The 15,123-nt window shown below is 40.7% G+C and overlaps 1 protein-coding gene and 1 long non-coding RNA gene across 4 annotated transcripts in view; one reads left to right on the forward strand and one right to left on the reverse strand.

The window, feature by feature from the left end:
• The window catches only part of LOC113626070 (uncharacterized), a 119,844-nt gene that overhangs the window by 101,056 nt on the left and 3,665 nt on the right, over window positions 1-15,123 (reverse strand). The window lies entirely within an intron of this gene.
• On the forward strand, window positions 11,955-13,688 carry LOC113626069 (ribulose-phosphate 3-epimerase-like). Of its 2 annotated transcripts, XM_027117127.1 has the most exons (2): window positions 12,714-12,778; window positions 12,870-13,688. In XM_027117127.1, exon 2 carries the CDS (start codon window positions 12,872-12,874, stop codon window positions 13,352-13,354), a length of 483 nt encoding a protein of 160 aa, XP_026972928.1. In that variant the 5' UTR covers window positions 12,714-12,778; window positions 12,870-12,871; the 3' UTR covers window positions 13,355-13,688. The 2 variants fall into 2 exon arrangements, with proteins under 2 accessions (XP_026972927.1, XP_026972928.1); XM_027117126.1 differs by having other exon boundaries at window positions 11,955-13,688.

Raw genomic sequence — 15,123 nt, forward strand, 5'->3', positions numbered from 1 at the left:
AAAAGAAGAAAATTGACATGATCAAAATAAGAGTTAGGGCTTCCCTGGTGGTGCAGTGGTTGAGAGTCCGCCTGCTGATGCAGGGGACATGGGTTCGTGCCCCGGTCCGGGAAGATCCCACATGCCGTTGAGCGGCTGAGCCCGTGAGCCATGGCCGCTGAGCCTGCGCATCCGGAGCCTGTGCTCCGCAACGGGAGAGGCCACAACAGTGAGAGGCCCGTGTACCGCAAAAAAACAAAAACAAAAACAAACAAACAAAAAAGATTTAATCAGATTCATCTGACAGTGGCTCGAAGCAGAGATTGGTGAGTAGACACCTGACAGTCCCTGCCCATGACAATAAAGACCCAACCAAGAGTAGCAAACATGAAGGTGTAGACGATGGTACAAAGAAGGGGTTTTCAAACCCGAGTCACTGAAGAGTCAGAGAGAAGGAAGAATGAAGAAAGCTCACTCACTGCCCCAGAGTAATGAGGGAAATGGCACCATGAACAATACACTGAAAAGCTGGATATAGGAAGATGAAGAGAATAACTCTCCCCGGGTGTTAGACTGTTCCTCTAAAAATTATACTCAGGATACTCTGAACAATCTGGAACCGTGGATCTGTTCCCACTTGCCAGAAGGAAGTAACTCAAACCTGTGGTTGAGTCAGTATCTCTTCTCCACCCTCCTGATTCCACCCTATGACTTTGCCTGTACCTAAGCCCAGAGGGATGCTACAGAGGACATTGGTTGTTTCTGCCTGCCCGACACCAGCCACCCCCTTCACCTGGTAACAGCACTCTTTCCTGTAGTGATCTCATTCCATGCAGGACAGGTGGGGCTGGCCCTGTACCACTCCATCCCCACCAACCCCCCCACCCCAGCTACAAAATGGGCATATAACCCCACCTGCCGATTAGGCCACCCCAGCCCCCTTGCAGTGATTCAGGAAGAGGCATGTGGCTGAAGCCAAGACAATCCTTATCCATGAAATCCTTCTTGAGAAATAACAGGAAACCCTTCTTTCTGCTACAATGAGTCCATAGGAGGAGTTAGGTGTTGTATAATCAATTAAGGGTTAAAAATCAAAGTGGTTAAGAATCCGTCTGCCAATGCAGGGGACACAGGTTCAAGTCCTGGTCCGGGAAGATCCCACATGCCACGGAGCAACTAAGCCCGTGCGCCACAGCTACTGAGCCTGCGCTCTAGAGCCCGTGAGCCACAACTACTGAAGCCCCACGCCTAGAGTCCGTGCTCCACAACAAGAGAAGCCACTGCAATGAGAAGCCCACGCACCGCAACGAAGAGTAGCCCTCACTCACCGCAACTAGAGAAAGCCGCGCACAGCAACAAAGACCGAACGCAGCCAAAAATTTAAAATATAAATAAATAAATAAATTTATTAAAAAAAAAATCAATGGGTGGCATAAAGGCTAGGAAAGAGCTGGGCTAAGAGGAGAGAACCAGAGTCCTAGCAAAATCATTTGAACCCCTGGATCCAGCCATATCTGAAGTTCCCTGAACTTCTGAACTTTCCAACTACGTCATCAACACATTCTCTTCATGTTGTTTTCTTTAAAAAAATACAATTAGATTTCCAATCACTTGCTACCCCCCAGAAAAGTTTTTTGCAGATAATTTTATTAGCTTTTTTATTAAAATCTGTCCTGCCTGTGCCAACAGCCCCCACAATCTTAAAAATCATTTTACTAAAGTTCCTCCTTCCTTGGCCACCCGTTCCTCCCCTCTCTCTGCCTCCCACATCCAGCGTATCTGATGTACTTTAAAAACATTTAAAAGTTGGCTCTAGCAGCACACCCTCCCTTATGTGGTCACTGACAAAGGAGGATCTCCAAAAAGAGGAGAGCAGCAAATGACCAGGTCCAGAGGACAACTGCAGTCCTAGCCAACACCTTGATTTCAGCCCAGGGAAATCCAAGCAGAGAATCCACCATCTGACCTACTGAAATCATGAAACCGAGCAGGACTCTGTGGGGCTCCTGGGCATGGAAGCCTTTCTGTGTCCCCCATTTCTTGTTTGTAGGGAATAGGCTTCAGCCTCCATGACCTTTTCCCAGAGCTCCAAAGAGCAGGTTCAAACAGTTGCTAATCAGGGAAGCGAGAGGATGTGGAGACAAGGGAGGAGCAGTCAAGGAACAGTAGTGCAGGGAACTCCCTGGCGGTCCATTGGTTAGGGCTCCACACTTCCACTGCAGGGGACATGGGTTTGATCCCTGGTGGAGGAACTAAAATCCCACAGGAGGGTCGGTGTGGCCAAAAAAAAAAAGGAACAATAGTGCAGCCTTGGAGCAGGGTCCTGGTTCCACCTCAAGGGATACATAATATTTTTCAGCTCATCTGCAGAACTAAAAGCCCCAACAAATGGAAGATGTTAACTACTGGATGAAGCATTTTTCTTTCCAGAGAGAAGGTCACAGTTTGATAACCTCGAGAATCACAGAAACTCATCAGGAGACCATGTGAGGCCAGATCAAAGGAATGCAGGCCCTGCACATACCCTGATCCTTATCAGCAACCCTACCCTTGAACCAGTGCTATAAAACTCCTCACCAAATCCCCCTGGTGCTGGGACACACATTTTTGAGCGCATTAGCCTACTGTGTCCCCTGCCTTTGCCTGGCAAAGCAATAAAGCTTTCCTTTTCTAATTCACCCAAAACTCTGTCGCCGAGATTCGATTCAGCACCCATGCAAAGAGGTCGAGTTTCAGCATCAATTATGAGATAATCAATTCAGATTGTTGTAAGCCGCTAAGTTTCTAGTAATTTGTTAGCTGGCAATAGAAAACTGATACAGATTAGATGTAACAATTTGCCCTTCACCTTAGGAGGGATGTCTTGGCATGCCCTAAACGACTAGGACCTTAGAAAACACACAAAATGCCGATGCAGTCTATACATCTGGAGAAAAGCCCGCCCTGACTCCTGGTACAGAGCTCTTCTCCCTGTGCAACACTGGCCCTGCACGCTTGATCATCCACTGCAGTAAAGATGATCAAAGCTCCTTCTAATTTCTTACTTGTGGCAAGAGAAAAATCTGTGTTCACTCTCAAGTACATTTAGTTTAACAGAATCAAAACAAAAACCCACACTTGATAGAATCATGTAAATTGCTATTGACACTATTTCAGACTTAAGAACCTTCAACCAGAAAGAAAGGTCAAAGCAAAATGGAACAATAGCTTGGAAGATCATTGTTTCTTTTCCTTTCAGAATTTCATTATCAACAAAAACTAATATATATTGAGCATGATATTATAAGGCACTGTACCAGGCATAACAGAAAAAAGTGAGTGCATAAAACATAGTCCTACCCTTTTTTTTTTTGGCTTCACCTCGCAGCATGTGGGATCCTAGCTCCCCAAACAGGGATCAAACCCACGCCCCCTGCAGTGGAAGCGCAGAGTCTTAACCACTGGGCCACCAGGGAAGTCTCAGTCTTACCCTTTTAAAATATGGTTGAGTGTATAGAATACAATCATAGCATACATAACCAACTCTTCTTGATAGCCTATTCTAACCACTACATGAATGATACAGAATAGGGAATATTCACTGAGGACTGGAACAATGAGAAAACGTTTTTTACATAGATATAGATATCTATATACATACACATCTGAATCACTTTGCTGTACACCCGAAACTAACACAACATTGTAAATCAACTATATTTCAATAAAAAATTTTTAAAAGAGAAAAAAAGAGTAAATGGGCAATGGTGTACAGGCTGGATAAGAGGTATCAGAGAATCATAAAACATACTATTCCACTTGTCAACAAAAAAATTAATCAGTTGATCAAAGAAAGAAATGGAAAATTTTTCAAACCAGTTTGAGGATTATAACCTGGGAATAGCCTCTCACAAAACTCTGAGAACTGTTCCATCCATCAGAGGTCAAACCACAGTTATGTAAGTTTTTGAGACAGAGGGCTGTACATTAAATGACATATTTTTGACAGTTTATACAATCTAGCAACTAGTGGGTCACGGGTCATGGTGGCCCCTTACAAGATTAAGAAGGAAGTTTTAAGCTGAGGGTACATGCATATTCATGAGGGGGGGTGGTGTATGCATATTATGAAGGAGCTTGATCAGAGGAGAATTCAGTATAGAACTGGGGCAAAGGTTGACAGAGTCCAGGCTTGGGTCGACTGGAGTCATAAGGGTCATAAAGGTCAGCAGCATCATTCCTTAGGTTCCAGTTAATCTGATGGTTGAGTGCTCCAGGGGGTTTGAATTCTGCAAAACAGCCCAAGAATGAGCTTCAGGCTAATCTTTACTTTTGAAACAGAACTGGGAGTCTTTACAACTGATACATTGTCTCCTGATTGGGTTATCTCCCTGCCCTGGTAATAGCTGTTTGTTTTTTACCTTCTTTTGTTCCTTAAAATCTTTAACTCCAGAGACCTATTCTTCTGCAAGGGCAAGCATTGTGGCCAGGCTTAGATCACAAACTTATGTTAAGAAAGTTGTGTCTGGTTCTCTTCCCTTGGGGACCCCCTGCCCTATCTGCTTACAGGTTCCTATTGAGCAAAAGTTAAAAAAAAAAAAAAAAAAAAGGAAAAAGAAAAGTGATGAAAAAAGCTGCTAAGAGATAAATCGTAAGATTCCTAACTCTTTCTTGAAGAAAGTGTTGCCAGTTAAGACTAAAGAAATCTTTTTTATTAAATCAGCAGTAAACTGGATTATGTGGCCTCCACAATAGATATTATTATATATTACATATATGTAATACATAACATATAAATAAATAATATGAATGTTAGAAATATGAGTTCATATCAATAGGCTTCCATAATAAGAAAGTGTCTAGTTTTATAAACCGTCTTTGGGGATAAACAAAAACAACATCCTACTAGATCTAAGAATTTGTAACTGTACACACACACACACACACACATCTCCCAAGATTAAAATAATCTGATTAAGAAACTATAGTCCCCCCTTAAAGCTGAAATTCTTTAAGACTGTGAGTAAAGATGACAGTGATATAGCTGATGCAATATATGATGATAGCTCTTTATTAGAGATTTTAAGGATTAACTATAATTGGAAAGAAAACTAGACCACCAAGCCTCATTTAGGTATTATAGATTTTTGCATAAAATTTTAACTAGTCTTCAGTTGCAAATTTTGCTCTCACTCTGCTTGGCTTCACCTCTTTTCAGAAAATATATGTCGTGCAGTCTTGGGCTCCCTGAGGATAGCTAGTATGGTCAGTTCGGTGTTGCTGTAGACTTCAGATGTGGATATTGTCACCCATTTGCTCTTTCCAAAGACAGGGCACTTATTTCAGGACACCTGTCCTGTTGTATCAGCTTTTAAAAAAATGCTGGTGACAGTGTAGCTGAAAATTCAAATGGTAAAAGGATTGGAAAGGGTCAGCATCTTTCCTTCTGCTGATTTTTAAAAACTGATTCTCGAGAAGAATGTTTCTGTGCAGCATGACCAGGCTGTGGCACCACTGATCCTATCATTTGCAAGCCCCTTCGTTATCAGCATAGATGGCCACACAGTTCATTCAACCCATAGTGATGAGAATCAGACATGAAGATGGCTGAAATAATTGGGTCAAATCTGCAGCAGGCCAATTCACTGGTCACATAAAAATGAGGGCATATTCAAAAATCATAATGGATCATTCCCTGCAGGTAAAAAAGGAGTGATGCTAGTGAAGTATCAGCTAATTTCAGAGGGACACTAGCAAGTAAAATGATGCATTTATATGGGTGTGGAGTAAAAATAAACAATACTGTTTTTCATAGAAATGTAGGCAGATTTATGTCCCAAACATCAAATTTCCAGCTCATTTCCTCTCATAATAAAAATGTTAGTAATGGAAGCATTGGGGAGTCAGAATATTTTAAGCTATTATTTTGAATACTTTCTGCTATGTTATGCTGTGCTGGCTTTCTTTTTCACTCTGAATCTATCCTCTGCCCTTCTTTGCTGTATTCTGTGCCCCGGGAAGCTGATCTGCTTGGATTACAGCAAAAGGCTCCTTTGTCCTCTGGCTTCCAGTGGGTTTGGCCAATAGGGGACATGAACGCAAGATCAGGGAAGGGAAGAGAGCAATGTCCAGCACTAATGGCTTCTGCTTCCCTTGGTGGGGTCATCCCTCCACAGACAGTCATAGCTCTTTTTTATGTTTTTTAATTTTTAGCAGGATTCCAATATTTTTACTTGAATTAACACTCCTAGGGTTGTTGCAAGTCTTTAGTTAATATCCAGAATGCTGAAAAGGTAATTTTGACAAGTTTTGCCAGCGTTTTCATTGCTTTTATGGAGGAGCAGGTTTGGGGTGGCCATTACTCTACCATTCAGAAGTTAACCTCCTTCTAAGACAGCATTTTTGAAATTCATTTAAGTTGTTTTAGTACTTTGTTCATTTTTTATTTCTACCTAGTATTCCATTATATGGATATATCACAATTTGTTTATGTATCTGCCAACATATGTTTGAGTTTCTTTGTGAATATGTGTCTTCTTTGTTCTCGGATAAAATCCTAATACTTGCTGGGTCATAGTTTTATAAGGAACTAATAAAACACTGTAAGTGATTTTAGAAGGAACAACTAGTTTTTCAAAGTAGTTGAATTCTTCTACACTCCATCAAATGATGTATTATGAGAGTTACAGTTGATTCACATCGTCATGGTCATATCTTTGTCAATCTTTTTTTTTTAATTGAAGTATAGTTGATTTACAAAGTTAGTTTCAGGGGCTCAGCAAAGTGATTCAGTTAGATATATGTATCATGTGTATATATATATATGATATATATATATACAATACATATATGTACCATATATATCTCATAGCTCTTTTCAGATGACCCATTCCTTCCACACAGCCTCTCCATCATCGTGTTCCTCTTTGCTGTTACTTCACCATCCCAAGTGGTTTCCATGCTGCTTGACCAAACCTTTGTAAACAGTCCCTCTATTGAACACTCTTTTTTATTTCCCCCTTGGCCGCGCTGCAGCATTCAGGATCTTAGTTCCCCCACCAAGGATAGAATCCACGACCCCTGCAGTGGAGGCAAGGAGTCTTAACCACTGGACCACCAGGGAAGTCCCCTACTGAACACTCTTCAAATCGCCCAACTTGACCAACCATGAGTAACCTTGACTGAATCATATGATGGTAATCATTATTTAGAATTATTTGACAGTGTTAATTCAAAACAGTTGTGTGATAATAACAAAAGGTGTGGCTGTTTCCCTTTACCTTGTGCATAGCTTCCTTGATACACCTGAGACAAGATTCGTGGAATGTACCTTCAATATTATCTCAGACCTTCCTCAAGGGTATGTGGCCTTGCTTTTATTAAAATGTCTCTGGGTCTAAGAGCAGTCTTAGGGAGGGAAAGCAAGTAACTCTGTCAGGTTGACTCAAGTCAGGCTTCCATTCACCAAATGTGTAATTTTTGGTGATATAAATCACCTGGTTATCCAGTTTACTGGGAGCCGATCCCCATGGTACTTCTGTATACTTTCTTTCTATCTTTTGTTCTGGAATATCTTTTCAAGGATATTCATATAGCAAGCAGCCTTGAGAGGTAGAGATAGCCTCTCCTTCTAGGGCAAAGAGCACATTTGTTTCCCGACTAGGATGATAAAGACAATGTCTCTCTCCAGGACAAAGGTTGACAGGTTTACTCTCAGGTCATTATAAAAGACAGCGTTTTCTAAGCTCAGAGTTGCTCGGCTGTGGTGCAAACTCCTTCCTACACAGCATACACCTGGGTCTCTCCACCTCGCCCCATAGGACTTGGGAGGCAAGAGGAACCAATGCAAACACGAAGCTCTTACTGCCTGCTGTGCTGTTAGTAGAAAAGTCTTTTGCCTCTGACTCAAATGTCTCATGTCTTGTCAGCATCCATGAAACTGTGGCAGGCTAACCTGTTAGCTTGCAAATACGGTACAAATCTCAGACCCTTCACAGATATTAACAGTCCAAGAACTCCTAGCTCAGTGGCCCACCATCCTGAAGCCATGTGTTTCTATGTCAGCCACTAACATTCTGGTCATTTGTTACGGTAGCAACAGAAAATACATCAGGCGGGAATTCCCTGGCGGTCCAGTGGTAAGGACTCCGCGCTCACTTCCAACGGCCCGGGTTCAATCCCTGGGTGGGGAACTTAGATCCCACAAGTCACAAGGCACAGCCAAAAAAGAAAAAGAAAAAAGAAAATACATTAGGCAAGGTATTTTTCTACTTAAGTCTTCCTTCCTGGGATCACTGATCACAAACCCAGGGTTCCTGAGAATAAGGAGAGTTAAAAAACTTAGTTCTGGGGCACTTGCCTGATTCTTATATCCTGACTTAGAGACCCTCCTAGGGAGAGTGTCAAGGAGGAAGGGGAAAAACAAAGACACTGCTCACCTGTTTTCCTCTCCTTTCCCAAATGAGAAAATTGGGAAAGCACAAATCATACGATTCACACCCAAGGAGTTAAAAAAAAAAAAAGTCTAGTTCTGCATCTACAAAGTAAAGCCTGGTGGGCTCCAATCAGAGCTTTGCATGCACAGAATATCGCTCTACGGGGCGAGAGAGGAATCAATTCTCACTCCACCCCCAGATCTGACCCACATAAAACCAAGTAGGACATGTGCTCATGAGTTTACACAGGGCAACTGACAGCCTAAAATACATGAGAAAAGTAAGAGGTAAAACTCAAGCTCCATAGAGAGCTCTGCTCACATGTGAAAGAGAAAACTTCCTCCACACAGGGGCGAAATCCTCCCATGAATTCTCCTTACTTCATGTAAGTCAAGCCTTCTTTCTGTGGGGATCACCACAGTCTAGCATCTAAAGTACACTAAATGACACAGTGATTTTTGTTTAAATCCTAAAAGAATTTGTCTCAGTATAAAAATAGTTTCCTTTCTCAGTGCACAGATCATCCTAACAGATAATGCACAGAATCTTCTTCCTAACCAGAAATACCTTCTCTCCCAAGTCTCCTGAATTATCTAGTTTTGAATCTGTTACAATTATTAAGGTTTTTCATATTCCTTTTAGCCTGTAAATTGATATGCCAGAAGTATCTTAAATCAGTCTGAAAATAAAATATCAATTAAAAAAAAAACTTCCTTATCAGAGTTACTGGAAAGTTCATCCACTGAGTAATAATTTATAGAAAAGGTAATTTATTATTTACTATGCGAGTCGCTTGCACCTTTCACAGGATCCTCTTCACTCGAGTGACAAAGGATAACATACACTACTAAGAATTACAGGTGGTTTAAGATACTTTATCACCTTTCTTGTGAGGTAATTGGGGATCCTGATAGTCATTAATCCAGTAATGCCAATAACACACTTTTGAAGAGGAGGGCAAATGTTCTATTTATTTAACTATTTCAGTAGTTTAAATAAAGAGCCTTTATTAAGAAAATCCAATATAAAAGTTAATGTACTGGGACTTCCCTGGTGGCGCAGTGGTTGGGAATACGCCTGCCAATGCAGGGGACACGGATTCGGTCCCTGGTCCAGGAGGATCCCACATTCCGTGGAGCGGCTAAGCCTGTGCGCCACAACTACTGAGCCTGCGAGCCATAACTACTGAAGCCTGCATGCTCTAGGGCCCACGAGCCGCAACTACTGAAGCCTGTGCACCTAGAGCCCGTGCTCCGCAACAAGAGAAGCCACCGCAATGAGAAGCCCACGCACCGCAGCGAGGAGTGGCCCCCACTTGCTGCAACTGGAGAGGGCCTGCGCACAGCAACAAAGACGCAATGCAGCCAAAAAATAAAATAAATTAAATTAAATTAAAAAAAAAAGTTAATGTACTGAGGGAATAGACCCGAATCAAGAATGTGAAAATTAAATCTGTTAAGCAAAGAAAGCCATCAGAAGTTGTTAGGCAAAATAAATAAATAAAAAATAAATTGTTAGGCAAACCCTGGAATTGTGGGGAGTAGGATCTGAAAACAAGAAGCAAAGCCAAGGACAAAGGCTAGTCCAAGTCAGAAACGCAGGCATGAGACCCTAGGACTGCAATTTCCAAATTGTGTGCTGAGGGGCCACAGAGCACTGGAGTGGATTCAGAGGCCGCAGGGATTGGATAGTTAAAATTTTTCAGAGAAACACAGAAACATCTGTGAGACATTATATGAATGTCTACAATTAGGTTGTTTGGACTTAATTACTTACTAAATGGAACTATTAGAAATTTCTTTGGCCTAAGGACACCATGAAAAACTTACTGAGATTCTAAGGGTGCCATGAAACAAAGTTGGGGAATCTCTGCCTTAGGGACAAGCTAAGGTTCAAAGGACATTGAGAGACTGCTCAGAGGAGAATCAGAGAAGCACATTAAAAGTGGAAATGACAGCATCTCCAGTTTCTACATAGTTAATATACATGGTGGGGCCTTTTCTTTCATGTGATCCTGGCTCTAAAGAAAAGAACTCTTGTGCCCTGTTATTCTGAATTTACTACAGGATCCCTGTATTAAAAAATCAGTGAATCTTGCTTTTAAATCAGTAAATCTTAATAACAAAAACAAAACCGAGATTTTCGATGTTGATTTTGGGATGGAACTAGAGTTCCCCAAATACTTAGTGTGGGAAAGTCTGCTGAAATTTAAATACATTCCTAGTGAAGAAATGAGGGAACTTGGGAATTCCCTGGTGGTCCAGTGGTTAGGACTCCGTGCTTTCACTGCTGAGGGCACAGGTTCCATCCCTAGTCAGGGAACTAAGATCCCACAAGGCACTTGGTGCGGCCAAAAATTTTTTAAAAAAAAGAAAGAAAGAAAGAAAAAGAAATGAGGGAACTGTATACTGAGATTCATTTAGCAACTTTATAATAGCCCATTATAAAATTTTAAACATTTACTCTAAATTAGGGGTTGGCAAACTTTTTCTATAAAAGGCCTGATAGTAAATATTTTAAAATACTCTTTTAATTTTTTTTACAACTCTAAAAATGTAAAAGCCAAAAAGAAGTGAGTACATTTACATTGTCACCAACCAATCTCCAGATCTCTCCCCGTCTTACAAAGCTGAAACTCTACCCCCGCTGAATTAACAATTCCCCATTTCCCCTGTACACCAGTGTATATAGCAGCATTGGACACCATTAGGGGACAGGAAGGAGAGTGCTCTGGTCAAGGTCAACAGCAATAGAGGAGGATCACATCCATACCTCCTCCTCCAGGTACATACAATTATGTTCATAGAAGCATTATACACAATAAGCAAAAGGTGGAAACCAATGTTCACAGCAGCATTATTTGAAATAGGCAAAAGATGGAAACAACCCAACTGTCCATCGACAGATGAATGGATAAACAAAATGTGGTTTACACATTCAATGGAATACAATTCAGCCTTAAACAAGAAGGAAATCCTGATACATGCTACAACACGGATGAACCCTGAAAATATTATGCTAAGTGAAATAAGCCAGACAAATAAAGGACAAATATTCTATGCCTCCACTTATACAGAGTACCTAGAATAGGCAAATTCATAGAGACAGAAAGCAGAATAGTGGTTACCAGGGACTTGGGGGGAAAGGGCAATAGAGAGTTAGTGTTTAATGAGTAGAGTTTTCAGTTGGATGATGAAAAAGTTCCAGAGATGGAAAGTGGTGATAGTTGCACAACGATGTTAATGTACTTAATGCCATTGAATTTTAACCACTTAAAATAGTCAAAATGGTAAATTTTCTGTTATGTGTATTTTACCACAATAAAAAAAGAAATGTAAAAACCGTTCTTAGCTCATGGGCCATACAGAAACAGACTGTGGACCACACCTGGGTTGCAGGCCATAGCTTGCTCTGAATCATCAGACCCAATAAGCAAAATGAACAAAATGACATAAAATAATTTTTTAATTACAATTTATTTTTATTTTAACATGAACATGTTAGAGTTTCACATTTAACATACTTATTACATTTACCAAAACTTATAGATGCAACTACAGTATTTATCTACCAAAACATACTTGAGTCTCTTTAAGACAAGGTAGATTGTACATAAAGACATCTAGACACATAGAGATATGGTGATACACCCAGGAATCTACAGCTTTGTCTGTTACAGATGTAGAGAAGTATAGGAGAGGGAGAGATCAATAAACCATGGCATCTTCAACAAAGCTTAAAATGTAGCCTGAAGATGTGGTAGGTAAAGCTGAAACTTAATGGGTGAAAATACTCAAAGTTCAAATTTGGAAGTTTGATATTGTAGCTTGTACCACTTTTATCTTCTTCCCCACTCATCTGGTGCATAGTAAACAATTTTCCTTCCATTTGGGCGTAGGAGAAAAGATTACACTTTACAAAGTTAAGCATAGTGTTTAAGATCTGCTAGGAGCTCTCCCCTGCATTCTTGCAACATTTAAATCTAAAACTCACTTAACTCTTTGACTGGTTGACACAACCTCAGACTCTGAAGGCAACATATTCCTAAAGGAGAAAAGCTTGAGGCAATTTATCTAGACTTAAAGTCAGCTCTAAGCAAAAAAAAAGAAAAAAATCACTCTAAGCAGGAAGCGTCTTTCAGATTAGGTAGACAGTATATACACACATAGACACAAGACACTATTTCAGTTATCCATTCACTGGAACAAATGCATAACAAACAACCCTAAACTCAGTGAGGTAAAAAAAAAACATTTTCAGAGAGAACTAGCACCATGGTGTCCGGCTGCAGGATTGGCCCGTCCATCCTCAACAGCGAACTGGCCAGTTTAGGGGCGGAGTGCCTTCGGATGCTGGACTCTGGGGCCGATTATCTGCACCTGGATGTAATGGACGGGCATTTTGTTCCCAACATCACCTTTGGTCACCCTGTGGTAGAAAGTCTCCGAAAGCAGCTAGGCCAGGACCCTTTCTTTGACATGCACATGATGGTGTCCAGGCCGGAACAGTGGGTAAAACCAATGGCTGTAGCAGGAGCCAATCAATATACTTTTCATCTCGAGGCTACTGAGAATCCGGGGGCTTTGATCAAAGACATTCAGGAGAATGGAATGAACGTTGGCCTTGCTGTCAAACCAGGAACTACAGTTGAGTATTTGGCACCATGGGCTAATCAGATAGATATGGCCTTGGTTATGACAGTGGAACCTGGATTTGAAGGGCAGAAATTCATGGAAGGTATGATGCCAAAGGTTCACTGGTTGAGGACCCAGTTCCCGTCTTTGGACATTGAGGTTGATGGTGGAGTAGGTCCTGACACCATCCATAAATGCGCAGAGGCAGGAGCTAACATGATTGTATCTGGCAGTGCCATTATGAGGAGTGAAGACCCCAGATCTGTGATCAACCTGTTAAGAAATGTTTGCTCAGAAGCTGCTCAGAAACGTTCTCTCGATCGATGAAACCACAAGGAGTCCAGTGTTTCTGCTTATGAGATCTCCTTTTTATTGGAAAACAAGAATATTGACTACCAAATTGTACCACAGTTGAGGCAGTGCTGCTTTTCCTAGCAATTATTCATTCCAGTGACTAAAATCCATTTTGCAGAATGTTCCAAGAGGTTAGAAATTGGTATGTATTATGTTTTCAGTGATGGAATTTAAAGATTAGTGTGGTAAAATACCATTTTTACTGGGAGACTTGATTTTTATAAAGAGTAAAAATATGGCTGTATCAAGGTTATGAACAGAAATGTGTCTTAATGCCTAAGGAAGGCATATTAGCAACTATGAAAAATTTTTTTTTCTGTATTTCTAAAAAGAGTTTTCTTTGCTTCTTGGCTTTTCTGAAAGCAGAGGAAGTCCTGTTTTTCTGGTTTCGTGTCATTTTTGACTTGTGTATTTGCGTGGTAACTAAGTTTGGATCTGGCAGGGATGGATGGCTTTTCTAGCTTCGAAAACATCTATTTTTTACTTTGCACCTTATATTTGATACATAAAAAAAACCAGTGTATTATGAAGTCCAGGGATTTTCAGGTGGTCTGTTGTAAAACGCAAGCACAAGTTTTATCAGGGTGTTTTCTTTGTTAACTTTGCTATAGCGGCAGGTTATTCAGTGGTTCTTCCCCCACCCCCTACCCACCCTCCACCAACCCCATTTCCCCTTTTTCTTAATCACGCCCACTGTTCTGAACGACATAAAATGTTTTCCTAGCTGTATGCTAAAAGGAAAGGAAGGCCTCTATTCGGAAGTAATATTAAGTTGAATCCTCTCTTCCCCTTTCTATTTGTTTGACCTTAGCAAACCAATCCAACCAACCTCTTTAAGCTGATTATTAACTCATTTATATACTGAATGTAATCATAACAACAGTGGGGGGTTGTGTTGAGGATTAAGAGATACTATTAATTATATACGTAAAGCTTCCACTACTATTCCTAGAATTGTAGGGTAGTAGAATTTGAGGATGCTCAATACAAAGTAGCTATCATTATATACATGTATGCTTTGTAGATTATAAAGTATGGTGATATCTCATTAAACCCACAAATCAGTCCTATGAATGCTAAGACAGGTATGTTTGTCCCCATTTAAAAAATGAAGATACTAAATAAAGCTCAACAGGCTGGTACCATGGAAAGGAAGGATCCAGTAAAGAAAAAAAAAAACCATTTTCATTATGCTCATGGATATTTTAAACTTTATTTTTTTAGAGCAGTTTTACGCTCACAACAAAATCGACAGAAATGTACAAAGAATTCCCATATCCCCCCCACCCCCGAGAGCCACACACACACAGCCTCCCCCATTATCAGCATTATTCACCTTAATGGTACATTTTTCATCAAGGATGAATCTACACTGACACAGCATAATCACCCAAAGATCATAGCTAATCACCCAAAGTCCACAGTTTACCTTAGGGTTCACTCTTGGTTGTTGTACATTCTTGGGTTTGGACAAAATTATAATGACATACATTCATCATTATAATATCATATAGAATATTTTCACTGCCCTAAAAATCCTCTGTGCTCTGCGTATTCACCTTACCCCTCCCCCCATCTGGCAACCACTGATCTTTTTATTGTCTCCATAGTTTTGCCTTTTCCAGAACGTCATATAGTTGGAATCATACAGTATGTAGTCTCTCCAGATTGGCTTCTTTCACTTAGTAATATGAATTTAAGATTCCTCCATGTCCTTTCATTGCTTGATAGCTCAATTTTTT

Source organism: Aethalodelphis obliquidens, unplaced genomic scaffold, assembly GCF_003676395.1.
Source record: "Aethalodelphis obliquidens isolate GAN/ISIS:26980383/991018 unplaced genomic scaffold, ASM367639v1 scaffold17, whole genome shotgun sequence".
NCBI classification, from domain to species: Eukaryota; Metazoa; Chordata; class Mammalia; order Artiodactyla; family Delphinidae; genus Aethalodelphis; species Aethalodelphis obliquidens.

Coding starts and splice junctions, on each gene's coding strand:
- LOC113626069 (XM_027117126.1), top strand. CDS start 12,668: ATGGTGTCCGGCTGCAGGATTGGCCCGTCCATCCTCAACAGCGAACTG.